Source organism: Mauremys mutica, chromosome 8 (genome assembly GCF_020497125.1).
Source record: "Mauremys mutica isolate MM-2020 ecotype Southern chromosome 8, ASM2049712v1, whole genome shotgun sequence".
Classification (NCBI taxonomy): Eukaryota; Metazoa; Chordata; order Testudines; family Geoemydidae; genus Mauremys; species Mauremys mutica.
Window position 1 is genome coordinate 3,933,991 of NC_059079.1, and position 22,505 is coordinate 3,956,495.

General features: G+C 43.7%; 1 protein-coding gene across 4 annotated transcripts in view; it reads left to right on the forward strand.

Annotated features, from left to right (window-relative positions):
• AKR1A1 (aldo-keto reductase family 1 member A1) overlaps positions 1 to 21,581 on the forward strand; it is a 39,111-nt gene extending 17,530 nt beyond the window's left edge. For all 4 annotated transcript variants that reach the window (XM_045026949.1, XM_045026954.1, XM_045026953.1 and 1 more), the window contains 7 exons: positions 7,702 to 7,821; positions 10,453 to 10,604; positions 13,463 to 13,658; positions 15,380 to 15,579; positions 16,440 to 16,512; positions 18,075 to 18,161; positions 21,287 to 21,581. In XM_045026949.1, the coding sequence (XP_044882884.1) occupies positions 7,702 to 7,821; positions 10,453 to 10,604; positions 13,463 to 13,658; positions 15,380 to 15,579; positions 16,440 to 16,512; positions 18,075 to 18,161; positions 21,287 to 21,352 (894 nt within the window). In that variant the 3' untranslated portion in view covers positions 21,353 to 21,581. The remainder of the gene's footprint in view (positions 1 to 7,701; positions 7,822 to 10,452; positions 10,605 to 13,462; positions 13,659 to 15,379; positions 15,580 to 16,439; positions 16,513 to 18,074; positions 18,162 to 21,286) is intronic.
• Positions 21,582 to 22,505: the final 924 nt, after the last annotated feature.

Below are 22,505 nucleotides of genomic sequence, written 5' to 3' on the forward strand. Positions count from 1 at the left end.
CGTAATAGAGCTCCCTTTTAGATTTCTTAACTCCAATCTCAGGGATGCAAAAGGCTTCTCCCATGTCTCCCTGTTCTGATAGAAGAAACGGAATTAGGGTGACCAGACAACAAGTGTAAAAAATCGGGACAGGGTGGAGGGTAATAGGCGCCTATATAAGAAAAAGCCCCAAATATTGGGACTGTCCCTATAAAATTGGGACATCTGGTCACCCTAAGCAGAATATGTACAACCCTCTTTCCCAGAGCAGGTCCTAGTTGGTTAGGAGAGAGAGGAGCCTTGCCCTGCCCTCTCTGTAAGGCTTCTGGTCCCAGGCTCATAGGGGAATAGTAGAACAGGTTTTCCTCAGACAGAAACTATTTCCCCAGGACTGCTTCCTCTCTCCCCATATCTGCCTCTGCCATTTTCCTAGTACATCAAACCTCCAAAACCTTAAAAGAGCCATGCTACAGAACAGGGTTGTCTCTCACCCCCCCGAAGCCCCACTACCCTTAAAGGGACAGTCCACCCCTGTTACTTATACAATATCTCTTCATCTGAAGAGCTCAAACTGCTTTATAGCAGTCTTGTCCAGTCCAGTAGCATTTTAGTCATTTTACAGACTGATAAAGTGACAGCATAGAGACTTCCTCATGGCCACATAACATCTCCATTGCAAAGCTGTGAATCAAACTCTGTTTTCCTGACTTCCTATTTTATGATCTAACCACTAGACTCTACTCATCCCATGACAGATATAAGAAATTTAGCAAAGTACTTTGAAAATGTGGGCATCCCAATCTTGGCTGTCTCTCTCTAAAGAAACTAGGATTATTTTTGGATTGTAAACTTTATCTGGTGGTGCTTTACCCAAAGTAACACCATCCTATTAAACCTTTCAGTACGTTTCAAGTACAGATTTCTTGTGATCCCAGCTCTTTCTAGTCCTTTCATTCCTATTCATCGCACGCTGTCCCTGTACCAGCCGTGTGGTTTTTCATAGCTACATCTTAGTTGTACAAATGAAAGTGCCGCAGCATCTCCGTAGTGAAGCTGTAATATATAGTTCTTAGCTTTTCCTGAGCTTGTTTACTATTTTTCAGTCTGGTTTTTAAATTCTTTGTTTAAAAATGCAAAACGTGTTGCTTCTCTTACCTACACAGCCAAACATTGGTGGAGAATTTGGTGTTTTGTGATGTTACCTTAGGAACAAGATGAAGAGATATTTGAGCGGAAGGGAGCACAACACAGTAGTGTCTTATGAAATGACAACAGGAATGAGATCAAAGATAAGTCTGTTCACCCAGTAGCATCTATCACTAAGAACCTGAATAGCATGGATTTTAATATGAATGCCTGGGTAGCATTAACCATTTCCTACCTCACTGTAGTCTTTTTTTTCCTTTGGCATACAGTTCTGAATGCTGCTGCAGGTGTTGATGAAGTCTGGATGTGTGCATATTTGATATATTTGTCCAGGATAGTATTAGAAGAGGTCTCTCTTTTCCATCACAGATGTCAGAAGGGCACACTGCACTGGCAGACAACTGACAGTGGATGAGGCTTGGTAGGGAGAATGGATCCCAGAATGAAAGGGGTCAGCAAAATCTTGAGGCTCCTGGAGGAAAGACTTCTTTGCAGAAATGATAGCCACTTAAAATTGATTTTTAAATTGTTTCCTTAGCTTTGAGCTAGGCAAAGCTTTCAACCAGCAGCATTCTGTCCCAGCAAAAGAACAGACCAACCCGCAACTGGAAATTCTAGTCACCCAAACAAGCAGTTCCTCCCAGTTAAAGTGTGTGTTAACTGTGGCAGAAGGGGGAAGGATTTGAATTAAATCCATGTATGGATAGGAGACAAATCTTTGTTCTTTTGAGATGTTCTATGTTGCCACCCCTAGTTGGAGCTCTTAGGGTACGTCTACACAGCAATTAAACACCAGGGCTTGGGCTGCAGGGCTATAAAGCTGGTGTATAGATGTTCAGGCTTGGGCTGGAGCCCGAGCTCCGGGACCTCATGAAGGGGGAGGATCCCAGAGCCCAGGCTCCAGCCCTAACATGAACGTCTACGTGACAATTTTGAAGCCTGAGCCCGAATCAGCCACGGGTCTTGTATTCTGGTGAACAGGTAACCTTAGTTTCCTCATCTGCAACAAATGAAGGAGCTCTGATGTAGTAATGCAGTGTGTCCAGAAGCCTGCATCTGACAATCATGTGGTGTTCACAGTCAATTTCTCCCTCCATTTCCCATCTGTGAGTAAACTCGAACTTCTGGATTGCAGCAACCCTCCCCGGATACAGAGAGACTGCCATAGCTTCCTCTAGAATCCGTCATCTCCTTTCTGAGCATGGGACCAATGGGGTGGCTGCACGGTGGTGTGATATTACAGGAAAACATTGGACAGCCCTTTCATGATGGCTTGGAGCAGTGCAGATGCCTGGCTACCACTATGATGGGGATATATAAATACTACATAGATTTCACCTTGCAGTGGGCTGAATGGAACTGGTGAATTGCAATTATTACAATGGATACTGTAACAAGTCTGGACTCCTGAGTTCTGTTCCCAGGTCTTCCACTGAGTTACTATGTGACCTTGAGCAAATCACTTAACTGCTCTGTCTTAGCTTACCTGTTGCAAAATGGGTTTAATAATATTTACTCATCTCCCTAGTGGTATGGATGGGTTTTTGAGATCCTTGAGAACGTAAGAACGGCCATAGTGGGTCAGATCAATGGTCTATCTAGCCAGAATCCTGTCTTCTGACAGTGGCCAATGACAGATGTTTCAGAGGGAATAAACAGAACAGGTAATCATCAAGTAATCTATCCACTGTTGTCCATTACCAGCTTTTGACAAACAGAAGCTGGGGACATTTCAGAGCATGGTTTTGCATCCCTGCCTATCCTGGCTAATAGCCATTGATAGACCTATCCTCCATGAACCTGCTAGTTCTTTTTTCAAGCCTGTTATAGTCCTGGCCTTCACAACATCCTCTGGCAAAGAGTTCCACAGATTGTGCATTGGGTGAAGAAATACTTCCTTTTGTTTGTTTTAAACCTGCCACCTATTAATTTCATTTGGTGACCCCTAGTTCTTGTGTTATGTGGAGGAATAAATAACACTTCCTTGTTTACTTTCTCCACACTAGTCGTGATTTTATAGACCTCCTATCATATCTCCCCACTTAGTTGTCTCTTTTCTCAAGCTGAAAAGTCCCAGTCTTATTAATCTCTCCTCATATGGAAGCTGTTCCATACCTCTAATCATTTTGTTGCTTCCTGCAGCAAGGGGAGGTACCCAGAGGTGGGTCTGATCTCCCCCTGAGGGTAGCTGCGCACAGGAAGAGTAAGTTCTGTCCCTCCCCAGCCTGGGGACTAGCAGCTAGAGCACAGGGAACAGTAGGAGCCGCTGGCTGGGGGCCCCCCAGTCGTCTCCCCACCCCAATAGCTAGATTTCACAGGGGAGGGCTAATTTCACTATCCATGACACATTTTTCACAGTCATAAATTTGGTAGGGCCCTACTTATTATCTATCCCTTTCCTAATGTTTCCCAACATTCTGTTAGCTTTTTTGACTGCCGCTGCACATTGTGGATAGTTCTCTGAAAACATCCACTCAGTGACTCAGATCTCATTTTTGAGTGGTAACGGCTAATTTAGACCCCATCATTTCATATGTATAGTTGGGATTATGTGTTCCAATGTGCATTACTTTGCATTTATCAACAATGAATTTCATCTGCCATTTTGTTGTCCAGTTTTGGTCCTTGGGCAAATAGCTACCTCTACTGCAACAGGCAGCCCATAGTTACACGGTATTTGACCCTCTAAATACTCCTGTCAGACCTGTTTCCCTGGAATGCTTGTTACTCTGCCAAAATGAGAACTAATCCTGTTAACCAGTTTTTCAATCAGATTAGTTTGTTAATATTTGTACAGGGCTTTGAAAATATAAAGCACTCTGTGGAGGCAGTGTGGCCTAATAGATAGATAGACTGTTGGACTAGGACTTGTCAGAGCCAGGAATAGAGCCCAGGTCTCAGACTGGCCTACTGGATGACAGCAGGCAAGTCACTTCACCTTCCTGCACTGTACTTTCCCCACCTGTAAAATGGGGGTGCTGCTGCTTACTTTGTCGGTAAAGCACTTTGAGATTTACAGTTGTAAAGCTGTATAACATCTAGGAATTAATACTACTACTAAGTACTATTCTTATTCTCAAACCTTGTTTTCAAGTTAGAAGTATCTTTGCTCTCGGATTCTTTCAATGAACCTCTTTAGCAGATCTGGAAACCTGATTAGGATGTTTGCCTTTGTGTGGAACAGTGACTCTCACAGTTCAAACTGGAAAACTTTGGTAGCTCTCAGGACAGGAAAGACGCATGCAAATATCTTGACTAAATCTATAAGTCTTGTGAAATGATCAGTCCGAGTTTCCCAGTATTGGAAATTTAACTTGCACATGTAAGTGGGAGACGGCACCCCCGTGTTTAAGCTGTCTTGTAAAGGCATGTCCAGAGCTTTTTGTCCTTAGGCACTGCCTAAGAAATCACTTTGTCTGTGGGGTTCATGTGCTGGTTTGGATGTGACTGTCACAGTTTCAGTGTTAACTGCATCTTTGACAATTCCTTCCTCCTGGTTCTTCCTCAAGGGCATCCACTTTTAAGGTTTCAGGCTCCCAGGTGTCACCTCTCTTGGGCAGAGACCCACATCTCTCTCCCTCTAGACCAGGGATTTAGGCTTGCAGGCCTGCACCTCACTGTGATTTCCCCAGGAGGTCTGATCTTGGTCCAGTGCCTGTGGTTAACCGTTCTCCAGGGACTATAACAATATAGAGAGAGCCCTGCACGGATACAATATTTGGATCCATATCCATTCGCAATCCACAGACATGGTCTGCAGATATCTGCAGATTTGCAGGGTTCTAAAAACATATCAGTTTCCAACCAGCCTTCACAGAGCAAAACACATTTATTCTTAGGGTACAAGCATTACAGAGAAAACATATAAATGTTCCCATATGCAGGCTAAAAGCTTACTAGAGGTTACCCATCCGTTTTATGGGATCCTCGTAGGCCAAAGTCTTTCCAACCCTTCAGCAAGATTGGGGCCCCGTGGACAAAACTTTTGCTTGTTTGCAGGATCAGAAAGAAAGCCCTGTGTCAGTTTAAGCTCAGCTTCATTATATCAAAAGGGCTCTCTTTGTCTGATCCCAAGAAAACCCAGTTTGAACCTGTATATGAAAGCCTCCCCGGGGGTGGTACCTCTCTGGGGTTGTTTAGACTGTCATTAACTTGCCTTAATCACCTCCTCCTTCCCCTGTTGTTTTTAGTTCCTGGAGGAGCTGTTGTAACCTTGGCAGATGGAGTAGGACACAATCCATGGCCCACGATTATACGCAAGCTTAATGCAATATGGTCTCCAAAGATACTGCATGCAGTTGGAATATCTGTCAGTGGCACTTTTGCAGAGAGCTTTCAAAATCAAGCCCTCTGTATCCTCATTCTCCTGAACAATTACTGACAGACATCTATCTTCCTGCTCGTTATCCTTCCATCTTAATAGACACCATTGCCCATGGGGAGGGAATGGATTGGAGCTGTACTATGGAACATGTTTAAGTTTCTTCTCGGAGCAGATGCTTCTGCTCCATGGCTTTCTATAATCAATAAGTCATTATTGTTCTGTTCTCTTTGGGGGTGATTGGACTGCATAAAACATTAACATGTTGAGTGATTTCATAACCCAGGCACTGTTTGTAGTAACCATTTCAACAGAAAAGTATGTGTCATAGTGAAAGTAAAGCCTATACATCCTGTCTGTGTTGAAGAAGGAAAAACTTTTTTTTTTTTTTTTTTGGTCATAGTGACTAAGGGAAATTTGCTCTTCAATGCATATATTGTCTTAGCACACCAAAGAACCTCATCAAAATATCCTGCATGTAGCTTCCCCTTTCCTTTCAACAACTACAAGAAATAAAATCTAGCAGGAACCAATAGATCTACTCCATACTTGATTTATCTTTTAAATCTATCTTGTAAACCAGAACATTTTATTGTCTTTCCTCAGTATTAATTATTCCACTGGCTTTGAAATGGAAAATGCAGGTGCTTTGATAAATTAGTTAAAAGATCATTTGTTTCATCTTTAACTGTCTCTGAATCCTGTGGAAATTCTGTTTTTTCTCTTCTTACAGGAATGCCACATGAGAATATTTTTGTTATTTGTATTATGGTAGCACTGGGAGTATGTCTACACAGCAAGTGCAAGAGTGCTTCCCAGTGTGGGGAGCCAGACATGGGCCAGTTCTGCTTGAACTAGGATGCTAAAAATAGCAGCGTGGCCTTGGCAGCACAGGTCAGTCACCCGAGTACAATCCTGCCCGACCCTCTGGGTATGTACTTGGGTGGCTAGCCAATGCCACCGTGACCACACTGCTATTTTTAGCATGCTAGCTCAAGTGGAACTAGCCTGCGTCTGTTTACCTGCACTGGGAAGCACCCTCCCAGCTGCTGTGTAGACCTTCCAGTGAGCACTGAACAGATATCAGGACCCCATGTGCTAGACTCTATACAAATGCCTTGCAAGAGACAGTCCCTGCCATGAAAAGTTTACCATCTGCACAGACCAGGTTGCAAAATAACAATACAGTGTGGGAAGAGATTAACCTCCTCTGTTTCCATGGGTGGAAGCATATCACAGCCACAAAAGCCTGTGCTAGCTCAGGATGCTAACTCTTCCCACACGGATAAAATAGACTCAGTGTTTAGGTCTAGATCATCCTAAAAGAGACTATATAACTACTGGCCAAATGGTCCCCAGTGGGCAGCTAAGAGAAAAGATGACTCTATATAGGCCTTACCTTCTCTGCCCATGGCCCGGGCCATCATTATTTGTAGCAGTCTCTTGCTGCTTATCGAATAACGGGGTTTGAATTTTTATTTTTTCTTCCCCAAAAGCAGCCTGAGAAGTCTGGAGAGTGCACTCTACTAGTTTGTCTCTAGGCTTACTACACTCCTAAGGCATGCCCTGCAGGGGGGTGAGTGCTTCAGTGCGGAGACTTTGTTAGTGGAGTGGCTTTCATTGTTGTGGAGTGGAGGAGAACATAGGAAGTGAACAAAACCAGAGGAGCTCCTGGTACGTGCATTGGAGCAGATTACATCCCAATAAAGTAACCTTACATTTCAGAAATGCAGTGTGAGGAATTTAACAAAACCCTGTACTCTAATAATCTTGGAAGCCCTGTAAGCTAGTAATTTTGGAATTTAAAACCTAACTCTTTCTCCATGGATTGTGCTTCCAGGCACTAGCTGTAAGGTGGCTGGGAATATACCAGTAGGAGCTCCTAGAGCTTCTTGGCACATAGGGAGAATATGGCAGCTGTGCCATTCCTTGAGAGTAACCTCATCTTTGGCCAGCGAGCTCTACATGCCTGCATGGAGGATCAATGCTTTCCTGTTCCCTTTGGAGTACTTAACAGTGCTTGCCTAGCATAGTCCTTGTACTGGCATAGTCCTTGTACTCAGACGAACACAAGGGCTGCGGAAGGCTCCTTGAGTACTCAGCTTGTCCTGCTCTGGCATCGAGGCACTTCTAGTTCTTTTAAAAAAACAAACAATGCTCGTTATGGATCTACAATAGCTTTTTCTTCAAAATAAACCAGACCTTCCCTTCCCAGTGGTTATGCTGAGTTAATCTGTATTTGTTTGTGATTACAGGTGAAGGAGGCAGTGAAGTATGCTCTCGGTGCAGGTTATCGTCACGTTGACTGTGCTACAGTTTACAGCAATGAAGCAGAGATAGGTGAAGCCTTCCAGGAGAGCGTCGGGCCAGATAAGGTGAAAAAGGAACGGTGATTGTAAACTGGATTGTAAATTGCAGCTCTACCCTGAAAAATGACTCTGTAAAAATGGCATTGCAGAGTTCTGCATATTAATGTATCCTAGTTATTTCTAGGTTAGGTAGAATTTTCTCTCCCAGATCTATGCTAGTTTTGCAGGCCAGATTTTAGTGAAATCTTTTCTCACTACAACAGATGATTGCTCAGAATGCAAACAGGGAACCTGAAGAGTAAGAAGGAGCCTTTTTCGCTCTGCAGTTGCTTTTCAGGGACCCCCCTTTAAGGTGTCCCAATTTGGGCACCCAAAAATAAACGTGTCCAAAATCACTAGTTACTTTTGAAAATCTTAGTCATAGTTTTCAAAAAGTCACTTGAGCTCATCAGCCTAGATGCAACACAACATGGGGGGAATCTATGTGTGAGGCCTGGTCTACATTATACAGGTAGGTCAATCCAGCTACATCAGTCAGTGGTGTGAAAAATCCACACCACTGAGCAACATAGTGTAAGCTGACCACCTAACCCCCTGTGGTAGACCATGCTAGATCAAGTCGATCTAGCTACTGTCTTTCAGGGAGGTATATGACCTACGCCAGTGGGAGAACCCCTCCCATTTCAAGTGGAGACAAGCCCTGAGTCCAGGGCTGAAAGTAAGTTAAAGGACTTACTGGTATGCTGGAGTCCTGAGCAGGGGCGTGACCTCAACTGGAAGAGATGGGGGCCCTGGGCCCTTTAAATCACCACTACCTGGAAGTCCCGGGGCTCAGGGACGATTTAAAGGGCCTGGGGCTCTGGCCACCGCTACCGCAGCAGAGCTCTAGGCCCTTTAAATCGCTGACGGAGCCCTGTCGCTGCTACCCCGGGGATCTGGCAGCTGGGCTCGGGCGCTGATTTAAAGGGCCCAGGGCTCTGGCCGTTGCGGGGAGCCCCTGGCCCTTTAAATCACCGCCCGAGCCCTGCTGCTGGAGTCTTGAGGTTGCGGCAGCAGGGCTTCTGTAGGGATTTAAAGGGCATGGGGCTCTGGCTGCTGCAGGGAGCCCCGGGCCCTTTAAAGCACCACCTGAGCCCTGCTGCCGGAGCCCTGGGGTGGCAAGGGGCGGGGCTCCCTGCAGTGGCAGGAGGCCCAGAACCTTTAAATCACTGCTGGAGCCCTGCCCCCGCTACCCAGGGCACCGGCAGCAAGGCTCCCAAGGTGATTTTAAAGGGCCCTGGGCTCCAGCTGCTGCGGGGAGCCCTGGGCCCTTTAAATTGCCAGCCTGGGGAAGATGGTCTGGTCTGGTCTGGCACCATATCGGACCGGACCGGCTTACTTTCACCTCTGCCTGAGTCTTAAACTCAGCACCTCACTTCTGGAGCCAAGAGGAGCTGGGGAGGGCCTATTAAAAAAAGTGTGCTCAGCCTCTATGGGGGAAGGAGCTCCTCCATGCTTTTTTTGGGCAACCTCTCTGAAGCATTGATTTAAGTGTTTTCAGTCCACTTCAGCTGTCCGCTCCAACTTTTCTTCCCCAGATTGCACCATCCCTCCTGGTGCAAGATAGGCAGGAATAATCAATACAGGAGAGGATAGGACCGTCTACTAGCCAGACTGCATCCAGTGATACTTTACAAAATGCCAGAGTGGTTTATAACGAGTACTTTAAAAAAAATATTATTTTTTTTTAGATTTTCTCTGAACACCGTAGGTCAAGCACAAAAATAACAGTGAAATCTATATGGAAAAAACAAACTAAGAAAATTATAGTTATTGCTCCAATGTATCAGTTTCCTGTTCAGAGACTGCTGAAATCCTGGTTCCGTTGAAGTCAGTGGCAAAACTTCCACTGACTTCAATGACGCCAGGATTTCACCCTTTGTATATAGTATGTAACATACACATTTTCTATTTATTTATAAATATCAAGCTGCTTAACCTTATAACTGTTTCATATGCTGGGCTTTAAGCAGCTGGGCAGAGTATGTGAAACACATTTCTTGCACTTGCCAAAAAAAAGTCCAAGTAGGAAGATTTATTGGGTTATTTTTATTTTTGTTGTTCTTTCCATGAGTAGCACTCTTGGTAAATAGTGTCATGAGCTCAGCAAGTTACAGAAGCTAGTTGGGTCTGTCTCATGGGCATGATTCATAAAACAGAAATATAAATAAATAACAATTTACATCTGCGTAAATGGAACAGTCTGTCCACTTTGGCCATGTGTAGTTCAGTAATGGCTAATCAGATCAATTTGCGTGTGGGAATAATTTTTGTTGAAATTAGTTTAGAGGACAGTTTTTAGATTAGTGATGGGAGAACTTGGAGAAATGTTTGTGGTTTTGCAAAACTTCCATTAAGTTTCAAAAAGTATTTGGAGGTAGGAGGGGAGGCTGTGAGATATTTTAGAACTTTACTTTTCAATATGAAACCCTTTTTCTCTTTCCATTCTGCATCCCATGCATTTCTAAAAAATCTCATTCATAGGTTCTAAATTACTCTCTTCTTTATTTTAATTACACTCTGGTGGTTGTTTGCCTTAGGAGTTGGCTAAGGAGTCACTGGCCATTCCTCTTCTGACTAGTGCCTTTGATGTATTCAGATAAGCCTTTGATGTGAACCTGTGCCAATATGTTTTTTTTTCCCCTCTGTCTCTAAAAGCCTGTTAAGAGGGAGGAGCTATTTGTGACATCAAAACTATGGAATACCAAGCACCACCCAGAAGATGTGGAGCCAGCCTTAAAGAAATCTCTGAAAGATCTGAAACTGGATTACCTGGATCTGTATCTCATGCACTGGCCACATGCCTTCGAGTGAGTTCTGCATGGGAGGAGAGCAGGAAGTATAAAAGTAGTGCCGACCATCTGTTTATAACTGGAGGCTAGTTACTGTGCAGCTGTGAATTTCTTGCCAGAGATATTGCCTGCAAGGTATTTCCTGATGTTGTTAGTATGGTGAGCTTGAAATGTCTAGTCTGGGCCCCCACTGCTGTCCCTCCAAACGTGCATATGCATTTTGCCTAAGGACAGACAGACAAAGAATGTTTCCAGTTCATCCCAGTTCTTTGCATTTGAAATGAGTTTTAGCATTAGTAAAATCTGGAAACCGTCTACAAGGAAGATGGATATCTCCTGATAATTGTTCTCATTAGTTTGCAATTATAAAGCTATAAATAGTGGATTTAAACTTGAAATTAAGTCTTATCTGATTTTTAAACTGCACTAAATGTGGTTTAATAGTCAGAGCAATTAGGGAGCAGAACCAGTTTTCAGAGAGGCAGTGGAATCCTCATCATTACTAGATATGTACTGTCACAGTTCCTGAGATAACTGCACCTCTGACCTCTGCATTGCCTCTAGGAGGGCACCCCCACTTAGGTTTCAGGCCTCACCTTTTTTGGGATGACTCCTAGACGGGGGATTTGCAATTCCTCCTGCAATTCCCTGTGATCACCTTAGCAGATCTGACTGCAGTTCAGCGCCAGCAGTCCTGTTCTTTCAGGGGCAATGCCAGGGTTAACCACTGATCAGCCAGCCTTCATAAAGCAAAGTATTATTTATTCAGAACAAAAGCATTCCAGAGAAAACATGATAAAAACCGTAAATGCAGGTTTTGGTTTACCAGACAGACATCCATCTTCCACATGGAGATCATGATAGGAACAAAGTACTTCAAAGCCTTCCCACAGGGCCTGTCCCTTCTGGTCACAGTGTCATGTCAGTTTTTTTGTCTAGGAATTTGTATTAATTATCTCCCAGTGATTTTAGTTATTGCAGGAAATTTCTGTAACTCCCCTATGGAGCTAAACAAATTCTTGGCCCATACAGATTACATATAATATTTATAAAGTAGCCTTTGAATATTCCATGTGTCCATAATATGCCATCTCCCAAATCACAGCACTAGGTGGCCTTGGGATCTGAGTGAGTTAGCTAGAAGTGGCTTAACTAGGCATAACAGGATTAATGAAACACATCCCTGGTGTTGTAAACTGGTGTAGTTACATTGACTTAAATGGAGTTATGTCAGTTTACACCAGCTGAGAATCTGACCTGTTACGAAGGAAAAATCTTCCCGAAGGTAAGATCTATTAGCGTGGAATAGTCTCCCAGGGGAATGGTGAAGTCCCATCAGGCTTAAGCTTGGGCTTGAGTGATTGATTTAATACTGGACTGGGTAAAACACTTAAGTATACACTGTAAGGGCCAATCCTATAGCTGTAGAAGGATGGACTAAATGTGACCTGCTATTATTAAGTATGAGCCTCTGTCAGATCAGTTACACAGGAGATCCTCTCAACAGGCCAGCTCTCTCTCAGATTCAGAGGAACTCAAATTCTTGCCTCCTGGGAGCTCTCAAAGAGGCGTTTCCATTTTTTAGAAGTGTTATGTGACCCAAACTGGATGAGTACCACATTGTGAGTGATACAAGAAAAGACTGTTTAGCACTAACTATATCCCTTTAGGTAGCTTAGTGAGGCAATGCATTAAAGGTTCCAGTCTCTGAATGATCAGATGTAAAACAAAACCTGCTGTATGGGGAAGTTGAGCTGAAGGGTTGTACTTAAATGGGAACTGATGCTTTCAGTTAGAACCACAGTGTCCATGGGGCTTGAGGATGAATCCTCTCACCCCAATACACAAAAAGCTAGACGTGAAACCATGTTTCAGGGGCATTTCTGTTGACATGTGATGCTGTTTTCCCCCTACAGCAGCTCATAAGGCTGTATTCTAAATTATATTTGGTGCTCAGTCTATCCATGCACTGAGCAAGAACCCTCCCACTCAGTCTGATGCCCCTGATCCCTCACTCCCAACTCCTGCCACTTTTGCAGTCCCAACATTTTCCTTTCAACTGGGGGAGCATAGGAAAGTGTGTGTGTCTCTCCAAAGACTGAGGCAGCAGTGCAGCTGGTCAGAGATGCTCCTTAAGTAGCTTGGTCAGCCCCTGTCCCATCTTGCTTTCCTCAGAATCCAGTTGTATCCCTCCCACAATGCACTGTTGTGTCACCAGGCCAGCCGGATTCTGTGTGTGTTGTATGTGTTGCTGTGGCTAATTGGAAACACTCCTAACCCAGGAGCAGGAAGGTGTGATTTTTATTTTTTTAAGACATATTCCCATTGGGAGCTGAGCTCATATCCACTGCTGACATTGCAGTACAGTGCCAGGGAAAGGGAATATTGGACTATTCCAAGCGCCCTCTTCTGGATGAATGTAAAACCAAAGTCCCTTTCGGTAGCAGGTTGGCTCCAGATGGAAGTTTAAAATTCCTGTAGGAATCCTCAAAAACTCTGAAGGGATTACCTCTGTCCTGGCAAACATTCTTCTTTTCAATCCAATATTTTCTAAGGTCAGAGTCTGTGGGTGAAGTGTTGCTTGAGTGTATAATGACGGCCATGTTCTCATATAGTCACTGCATTATAGGTAGATAGCTTTGAGTACTCTACAGTAAGTTACTTTGACTAGGAAAGACACCATATACCAACCAGGTTTCCATATGGTAAATAAGCATATTGGAATCTAAAGGAGATGTAAGCTTATCTCACACAGTGCCTTGTAAAGCATGTATTGGACTTTTACGAGTATTTTAAAGAATATTTCTTTTACTGGACATTTACTATAATAAAAATCTCCGTGCACTGTGTTTATACTGTTTTTTGCAATGTTGTAGACGAGGAGATACTCTTTTCCCAAAGAACCCTGATGGCATGATGCGTTTTGACTACACTGACTACAAGGAAACTTGGAAGGCTATGGAGAAGCTGGTGGAGAAAGGTCTGGTGAAGGCCATTGGACTGTCCAACTTCAACAGCCGTCAGATTGATGACATCCTCAACATGGCTGCTATCAAACCAGCTGTACTACAGGTGAGACAAACGCAGGCAAGTGGGAATGGGCCTCTGTGTGAAAGGGCAAAGTCTGTGCAGGAAAGGTACATTAGTGTCTACTCTTCTTTATGCAGATCCTATCCATATGAGGAGTGAGCTCCTATGACCACTATTCGTTGAGCACAAATAATGTGCATGGTGGTGTATGACCATAGGAGCAGAGTTAGCCCTGCACTGGAGCAGGCACCAGTGCGGGGACAGGCCTGGCTCCCACCCTATTTGTGTGTTTGGGTGAATGGGTTTCACCCTGCATGCAGGCTAGTGCAGCCCTGAGGGCTGCCCTCACTTGTGTAGTCCCCATGAGGCTTTGCAGGAGTGCAGAATACTTGGAGTGCAAGAATGCCTGGTCATGCCTCCTCCCATCCCCTGTCTGCCCCTTACCTTCCCTAGATTGACCCCTGTAGCCAACACTCCTGCAGAGATGGCACAGATCTGTGCCAGGCACAGGAATCCCTTGTGCCGGGGCAGTTCCCTGGGGGATGGGTTTATGCCTGTCCTGCAACCCTTTATGCTAGCCTTGCCAAATAAAGTTAATAGAAGAAAAGTTTGCCTTCAAGGATTTCTTGGTCTAATTTGCACTGCTTCAGCTGAAGCACTTCCATTAATCACAGCTGAAGTGGTAAGGACCATGGAGAAAGTCCCTTCCTCAGGTAGGAAAGTTCCAGAACATTTAGGTCTTTTTAGGCCAGAATGAATACTTTTAAACTCAGCCTTGAAGCCAATAAGCAGCCAGGGCAGAACGTGAACACTGGTGTCAAGCATTCATGATGAGAAACTCCACTAAGCATGCAGGCTGTTGCATTCCGCACCAGCATTACTCTGAGTGGCGTTATGGCGAGAGTGCGTTGCAGTAGCTTAATCTTGCAGTGACAAAGGCACAGATTGTAGCAGCAAGAGCCTCACCTGCGGGGGGAAAAGGTCACAGCATCCTAGAGAGACATAGATTTCAAATCAGCCATCATGGCCATTGCGAGCAGCTGGGGAATTGGTAATTTTCTGATTGTGATCACTCTGTAACAAATAGCCATCACACCCTCACAATTCAAGGGGTAAATACAATCCTGTGGGTGCTATCTAGGAGATGGGACTGAAGCCATGGAATGGCAATCTTACCTACTCCTGGTAGGGTGTGTGGGCAAGTCAATATTGCTTCAGAATCAATACTACTAAAGGCAGCTGATCTAAGAAAATGGGAACATTATTCTAAAAATCTGTTTACAACACTAACCCAACATGGATTAAGCTGACCAGCTGCATTCCCTTATACTGAGTGCTGTGTAAACAGGCTTGCTCAATAAATGCATTTTAGGGCATGATGGGAGGTCTTAGTGGATCGAGTAGTTTCTCAGGCTAAGGCAAGAAGTTTGCCATTCAGCTAAAAAAGTATTTCCAATTGGTCAAATCCTCTGTTACATGTTGTACCAGGATACAGGTTGTGGGGACGCTGAGTCTGTCTGAATTCAAGTTCACATCTTGCACAGAGAATTCTAGTATCTTCATACAAGGTAGGTGAGGATAACTTGTAGAAATCCCCGCCCGCAGCTACCTCCCCTTAGTTAGCTATGCAGCCTAATTCCTTTGCCGTAACCCGCAAGGTGACTTCTCATTCCGGCTAGCAGTAAACTATTGTATCATGGGAATCCCAACAACCGAAACAGACTTCAGTCCTCTTTTTGTTCTGTTGTGTGTTGCTTTAACAGGTGGAATGTCATCCCTACCTTGCTCAGAATGAGCTAATAGCTCATTGTAATAAGCGAGGGCTGGTAGTAACAGCATACAGTCCCCTTGGCTCTCCTGATCGAATGTGGAAGCACCCCGATGAACCAGTACTTCTAGAAGAATCTGGGATCAAAAAACTGGCAGAAAAATATGGGAAATCACCTGCTCAAATCCTCCTCAGGTACTGAACAGTTCTGAGACAGGGTGGTATTCATCACTGGCCCTATTGACGCAAGTGGCACGCAGTTAAAGGGGTTCTGACTGAGACAGTAGTTTTATTGTCAATAGAGTGTTATAGCCATGAAGAACCCTAAAATAAAATTGCCTACTAGTTCATCTCTCTTCCACTTGACAAACCATTATTTTCTCCTCTATTTCTGATGCAGCACAATCCAGCCTAGGATTTTGATCCTATACAGCACTGAGGACTTTCTAAGAGTCATGGTAGTTGTCAATGGGAGGCAAGGGGCCTCAGCAACATCTAGGACAGAGGTGGGCAAACTATGGCCCGTGGGACACGCCTGCCTGGCCCCTGAACTCCTTTGTCACACTCATCTTCAGTCACAACAGCACAAATTTGGAGTTGGTTAGTCAGCTAGTAGAAGGTGGATGAGAGGAAGAATGATATTCTGCTCAAGGGACTAGAGAGAACAGGAGTCTCTTCTTGGTTTACCTTATGGAAGTTAGTGGGGCCAAAATTTTCTAAAGGGTTTTGCAGTCCAGCTTGAGACATCTTGATCTTGTTTCAGTTTTTTCAAAACTGATCAGCTGCAGCTCTCAATGAAGTAGTCTAGTAACCATTCTGTCTTGCTCAAGATTGTTGTTGGTCGGTTCTAAGGTAAACCCTTGTCCAGCTCACCTCACAGCCATCAAGTGCCCAGAAAAGGGGTTCAAGGTGCAAGGAGTAAATATATGTAAAATGCATACGCCGCCAAGTGAAAGAGGGAATTGTTTGCTTGGAACAGATGTTTCTGTGTCTCTCCCCACCCCTTGGGTTGTATGTGTAGAAGTTGAGGTTTTTCTTCCTTCCCTGTGTAATAGGTGGCAAGTGCAGCGTAAGGTGGTTTCCATTCCCAAGAGCGTCACTCCGGCCCGCATTCTGCAAAATCTCCAGGTAAGAGCTCTTCCCCAAAAAGGAGCACTTTTATTAGCCATGCAAATACTTAATGTCTTTCCTTAGAGGGAAAAAATGTTAGTAACTGCACACCACAAAAAACAGGGTACTCATCCCAAGACTCGTTACCAGCTCTCCAGTTACATACAGGTCTGTAGATGCAGATGGGCGGAAAGAATTTTTGGAAAAAAACTCATTTAAGTTTCGAGTGACAGAAGGGTTTGATCACCCACTCCTTGTTTTTAAATGAAAATCCCTTGTCTTTCTTAATTTAGCACTGGAGTTTGCCCTTATCTTAGATAAGTAAACAGTAATTTGTCTTAAAATGGTATCGGCAAAACAGTTTTTGGAAAGAACTGCCACTCTTTTTTATTATTCCCATTCAATGACTGGGGTGTCTGGAATCAGCTGCTGTTCTGATTATACTCCTTAGCAGGAATAGGATTAGTGAGGGTAGAATTTTAAAGAAACTCTTTCCTGAGCTACAGTTGAGCCAGTTCACTTCACTTTAGAAGTCCCTGGAAACCAAAGTTTTAAAGTTATTTTGAGGTAAGTCTGTCTGGGTCAGATCTTGAGATCTTTACTCAGCCCTTACTCAGGCAAAATTTCTTGGGAGTTTGGCTGGATAAGATTAAAATCTTGGGTGTAATTCTGCAACTCTTACTTGTATTAAGCCTAATTCTGCCATCCGTTACACTGGTATAAATCTTGAGTAATACCATCGAGTTTAATGGCATGACACTAATGTAGACACAGAGTAACTGAGAACAGAATTTGGCCCATTGAGTAGCGCTTATTCACAGGAACAGTCCCACTGATTTCTATGGGACTGCACCTGTTCAGTGTGAGCAAGAGCTGTAGTATCAGGCCCTGAATAAAGACCTCCAGATTTAGCCAGCCCTGTATCTCATTTTTTGTCAAATTGCTTCAACCCCTGTTAATGAACAAATGTAAAAAAGACAGGACCAGTCCTGACTCGGTTCTTAGTCTGAGTTTTGCTTGAGTACAAACTAAGTAGAAACTTCAGGATTTGGCCTGTTTAGAGAGATTTTCCTTTAATCTCTAATGTTCAGTGCTTCCCAGTGGAAAATGAAATCTCTGCATCAGGAGGTTGTCAAGACTACAGCTTCCAGTATGATAGTTAATTCTTTTGTAATACTGTTTCAAACACAGTGTTTAATCATTTACCCTTTTTAAATTTAAATACAGTTATTAGAATTTCTAATATTGCAGTGAGTTTTTCCTTTAAAGTCCAGACAAAAGCATTCTGTAATTACATTTTAAATTATTCCAGTCTATTGTTCCTTTGTGTGTGTATGGGTAATGTTGCAAGGCCCCAGGTTGATGCTTCTAGATGTTACTATTTCATTCTGTGTCTTGGTATACTGAGGCATGCAGGTGCAAGCCACGCCTCTTGTTTGTTGGGTCTCTGAAGGAGATCAGGTCAGAGGGAGGTGGGCTGTAATTGTTACAAATGGAACAAGACAGGGTGGCAAGGTTCGGGAACTACGGAGACTGGCAACCACAGTCCAAGAATAAAGCTTTAATTTTTTTTGTTTTAGGTGTTTGACTTTAATCTCACAGGAGAAGAGATGGATCACATTGGAACCCTGAATAAAAACTGGCGATACATTGTGCCAATGGTTACAGTAAGTTTCTCTGGCTGGGTCAGGGGGAGAAAGTGTGCATGCCTGTGTGTTTTTGTCTCAGTGCTCTTCCTTTCATCATCCACTGCCAGAGCTATTGGTGGACAAAACATTCCATCTTATTAGGGTAATGAAGCTGGAGATAAACGTTTCATAAAAGATTGGTGAGGGGATTGTAGATGAGGCATGTAGGGGTACTGGACAGCTAGGTTAGTGGCTGTGTTGATATATTAAAGCACCATTAGCTTGTCTCAGTATTCTCAAAGCCCAGGCACAGCCAGCTGGCTTAAGAGGATGCTGTTCTCTGCAACTAATGCCCAGAGAGGGATTGTTGAAGAAATGCTCCCTGCTTCCCCACCCTCCCTATCAGCATCATGGTGATTCACTAAGCAGATGAGACAAGAGAGGCTAGTTCAAAGTGCTAGCTCATCCTGCTGGGAAGAGGCTAAATGCTGTGCAGCTGGGCTTCAAAGATGCAAACGAAACAGGAAAAAATGAGACCGGAAGTATTTTAAATAGGAATCTAGTGCCCCATCTGAGTGGGACCCTCCACAAGTACTCCTGTTCTTTTTGCAGATACAGACTAACACGGCTGCTACTCTGAAACCTTATTTAAAAAAAAATGCTTTAAAAACAACAAGAGTACTTGTGGCACTTTAGAGACTAACAAATTTATTTTAGTATAAGCTTTCGTGGGCTACAGCTCACTTCACTGGATGCATAGAATGGAACACACAGAAAATATATTTATACATACAGAGAACATGAAAAGGTGGAAGTAGCCATACCAACTGTAAGAGGCCAATCAATTGAGATGAGCTATCATCAGCAGGAGAAAAAAAAAACCTTTTGAAGTGATAATCGAGATGACCCATAGAAGGTGTGAGGAGAACTTAATATGGGGAAATAGATTCAATTAGTGTAATGACCCAACCATTCTCAGTCTCTGTTCAAACCTAAGTTAATTGTATCTAATTTGCATATTAATTCGAGTTCAGCAGTCTCTCTTTGGAGTCTGTTTTTGAAGTTTTTTTGTAGCAAAATTGCCACCTTCAGCTCTGTCACTGAGTGGTTAGAGAGGTTTGTACATGGAGAGTTCAGAGGATCTGACTCAGCAGTTGGTCACACTTTTATGTATTTATAATACGCTTTTATATCTGAAGATTAATCACATGTAAAACTTTTAACATGTTTCCATGTGCTGGTTAGTCCTCTGCTTTTTAATCACTGTTTCCAGTGCCCCCTAGTGAAGAACAAAATGTACCACACTGTAAATAATTCATTGGGGACCCAAGGTGTTGGTTTCAAAAGAGTAGGTGGAATATTTACTAGTAGAAAAAAATCCCTGAGATTTTTTTTGTGCAGCAATCCTAATCTGTCTCTCTCTAACATCAGCTGCGTATGACTGGTAGTGAGCTTCACAGAAGGAAGCGTTGGCTGACTGGCAGGAGCTTGGCACCTTGAAAAGTGCATCTCCTCTCTATGGAAGCTTTCTGGTGCCATGCTTAAATGCCACCCCCTCAAAAGTCTATATTCAAGTAGAGGACATGGATGATATCCTGCTCCTAATGAAGCCAAATGGGAGTTTTGCCAAGACTTAGCTGGAACCAGGATTTCCAACTATGTTTAGTGGCTAGGTGTCAGGACTCCTGAGTTCATTAATCAACCCTGCCACTGCCTCACCGTGTGACTTTGAGCAAGTTACTTAACTTCTCTGCCTCAATGTATTCATCTGTCAAACTGGCATAACCACACTTTTCTCTATGGTATCTCACAGGAGTGTTGAGAGTCAGACCAATAATGAATATTTTAAGTGCTTTGCAAAGTACACACATTATAGCAATTACAGGGAAACCCCGCTATAATGTGCCCCGCAATAACGCGAATTCGGCTATAACGCGATTGTGAGGTGGCTCCAGCCGCACCAGGTCAAAAAAAAAAAAGGCTGGAGCGCCGCGGAAGCACAAAAAAGAAAAAGAAAAAGAAAAAAAACGTCAGAGTGCTGCCGAAGTGTGCACAAAAAACAAAAAAAAAGTGTCCAGAGCGCTGCCGAAGCGCAAAAAAAATAAATAAAGCGGCCGGAGCACCGCGGATGCGCAAAAGAGGGGGGGAAAAAAAAGGAAAAAACCTGGCAGAGCACCGCTGAAGCGCCAAAAAAACAAACAAAAAAAAACCCATGGCCGGAGCGGCGCCGGAGCGCAAAAAAGAAAAAAAAGAGGCTGGAGCGCCCCCGAAGGAAAAAAAAACAAAAAATGGAATGTGCCTTCCCCACCGCCTACCCCCGCTTACCCTTTTGGTGAGAAGAGCCATTCTCCTCCCCAGCTGCTCCTCGCTTTTCCTCTGCCCGTTGCATGTCTCCCCTGCTCTCCCCAAGTGTTTCCCTCTCTCACTGCATGGCTGAGAGCCCCTGCTGCTGGAGCTGCACCCTTTCAGTTACTGCTATGGGCAGTTCCCAAATGAAAGTAGTTTTCTGCCCAAGAGAAATCGACAGGCTTGAAACTGACCAGCTTGAAATGGTAAACCCCGCTATACCGCGACCCTGCATTTAGCGCGATCCAATTTTTTGGACCCCGATCATCGTGTTATAGCGGTGTTTCACTGTATTAGGTAAATGTTGCAAATAAGGAGCCCTAATTGTTTTTAATCCAATTCCTCAAGTCCTAACCACTGAAAGTTATATTTGTTGCAGGCTACAGAGAATTCTCTTGGAAAAAGATTTTCTAGTAATACTATGCCTTGGGGAGAAGGGGGAGCAGTGATTGTTAAAGATATCCTTGCTAAGGACTGGGAAGTAACGGAAACTAGATTCTGCATGGTTCAGTTTTTAATTTTAAGCAAGAACTGTAGAAGCAGCAAAGAATCCTGTGGCATCTTATAGACTAACAGACGTTTTGCAGCATGAGCTTTCGTGGGTGAATACCCACTTCTTCGGATGCAAGTCTTGCATCCGAAGAAGTGGGTATTCACCCACGAAAGCTCATGCTGCAAAACGTCTGTTAGTCTATAAGGTGCCACAGGATTCTTTGCTGCTTCTACAGAACCAGACTAACACGGCTACCCCTCTGATACTTGACAAGCAAGAACTGGATTTTCATCTTTCTGACTCAGATTGTCTTTTTATTTCACAGGTGAATGGAAAACTAGTAGCAAGAGATGCTGGACACCCCCTTTATCCTTTCAATGACCCCTATTAACTACAGTAGATTGGGTGTTAGAATAGGACTCTGTGCACTCGTTCCCCAAGTAAAAAGAACAAGAGTACTTGTGGCCCCTTAGAGACAAATAAATTTGTTAGTCTCTAAGATGCCACAAGTACTCCTGTTCTTTTTGCAGATACGCAGCTGCTACTCAGAAACCTGTTCCTAACCTAGTTGTTGCCTTTGTTTATCAAAAATCTTTCCAAATAAAATCTGATGTTCTAAATATTAGGCTTCTGTGGGTTTTCTTGTAGCATAGTATATTATGTATAATGCATCCTCTTCCTCCAGATGATGTAATACCTACATCAGTGCTCATGAAGCTTATTATAATACACTGCATGCTCGCTGCTATGAGGAAATGTATGATGTCCATGGGAGCAGGCAAGGGAATCGATATCATGAAAGATGTACAGACTCTGAAAATATAAAACTAGGATAATATACTAGTTTTGAATGGGGATATGTGCATAAAACAATTCTGAAGTCTTTCACAAGTGTGTGGATTAAAACTGAATTGATTTCTTTGGGGCTAGACAGGGGTCTGTAAGATTACTCTTCCTTCCCTGGCTTTATTTGCCTGTTACGGAAAAATAAATGCACAGCATGGCTCTAGTTCATCCCCATTCCTACTTGACACTCAGTTTCAAATCTAACAAGTTTCAGTTGTCCTGTTCTGAAAGCGTCCCACCTTGGCAGCTTCTGAAGGAACTTTTCTGGAAGCTTTGCCTATCTTTTCACCTAACCCAGACTCAGCAGCAGCTATCCAATTCAGATTTTGGGAGGATCCTGGATTAGTTCCTAATGATACCACAGGTGCAGCTAGGGCCTGTTACAAGATCCCTTCCAGCTTCTTTACTGAGTAGCCGGCATGGTCTAATCTAGCAGATGCTGGACTGGGAGTCAGAAAAGCTAGGTTCTATTCCTGGCTCTGCCATTGTCCTCTAGCATGACCTTGGGTAAGTCACTTCCTCTCTATGCCTTGTTGCTTTTTTTGTCCACCCCCCGTTTGCCTTGCCTTGCCTGTTAGCTCTTCAGGGTAGGAACTATCTATCTTAGCATGATGGGACCTGAAACAAATCTCCCCCTCCCAGAGCACCCACTCCTGCCAAAACATAGTATGGTCACCACTCTATCTAGTTTGATTTCT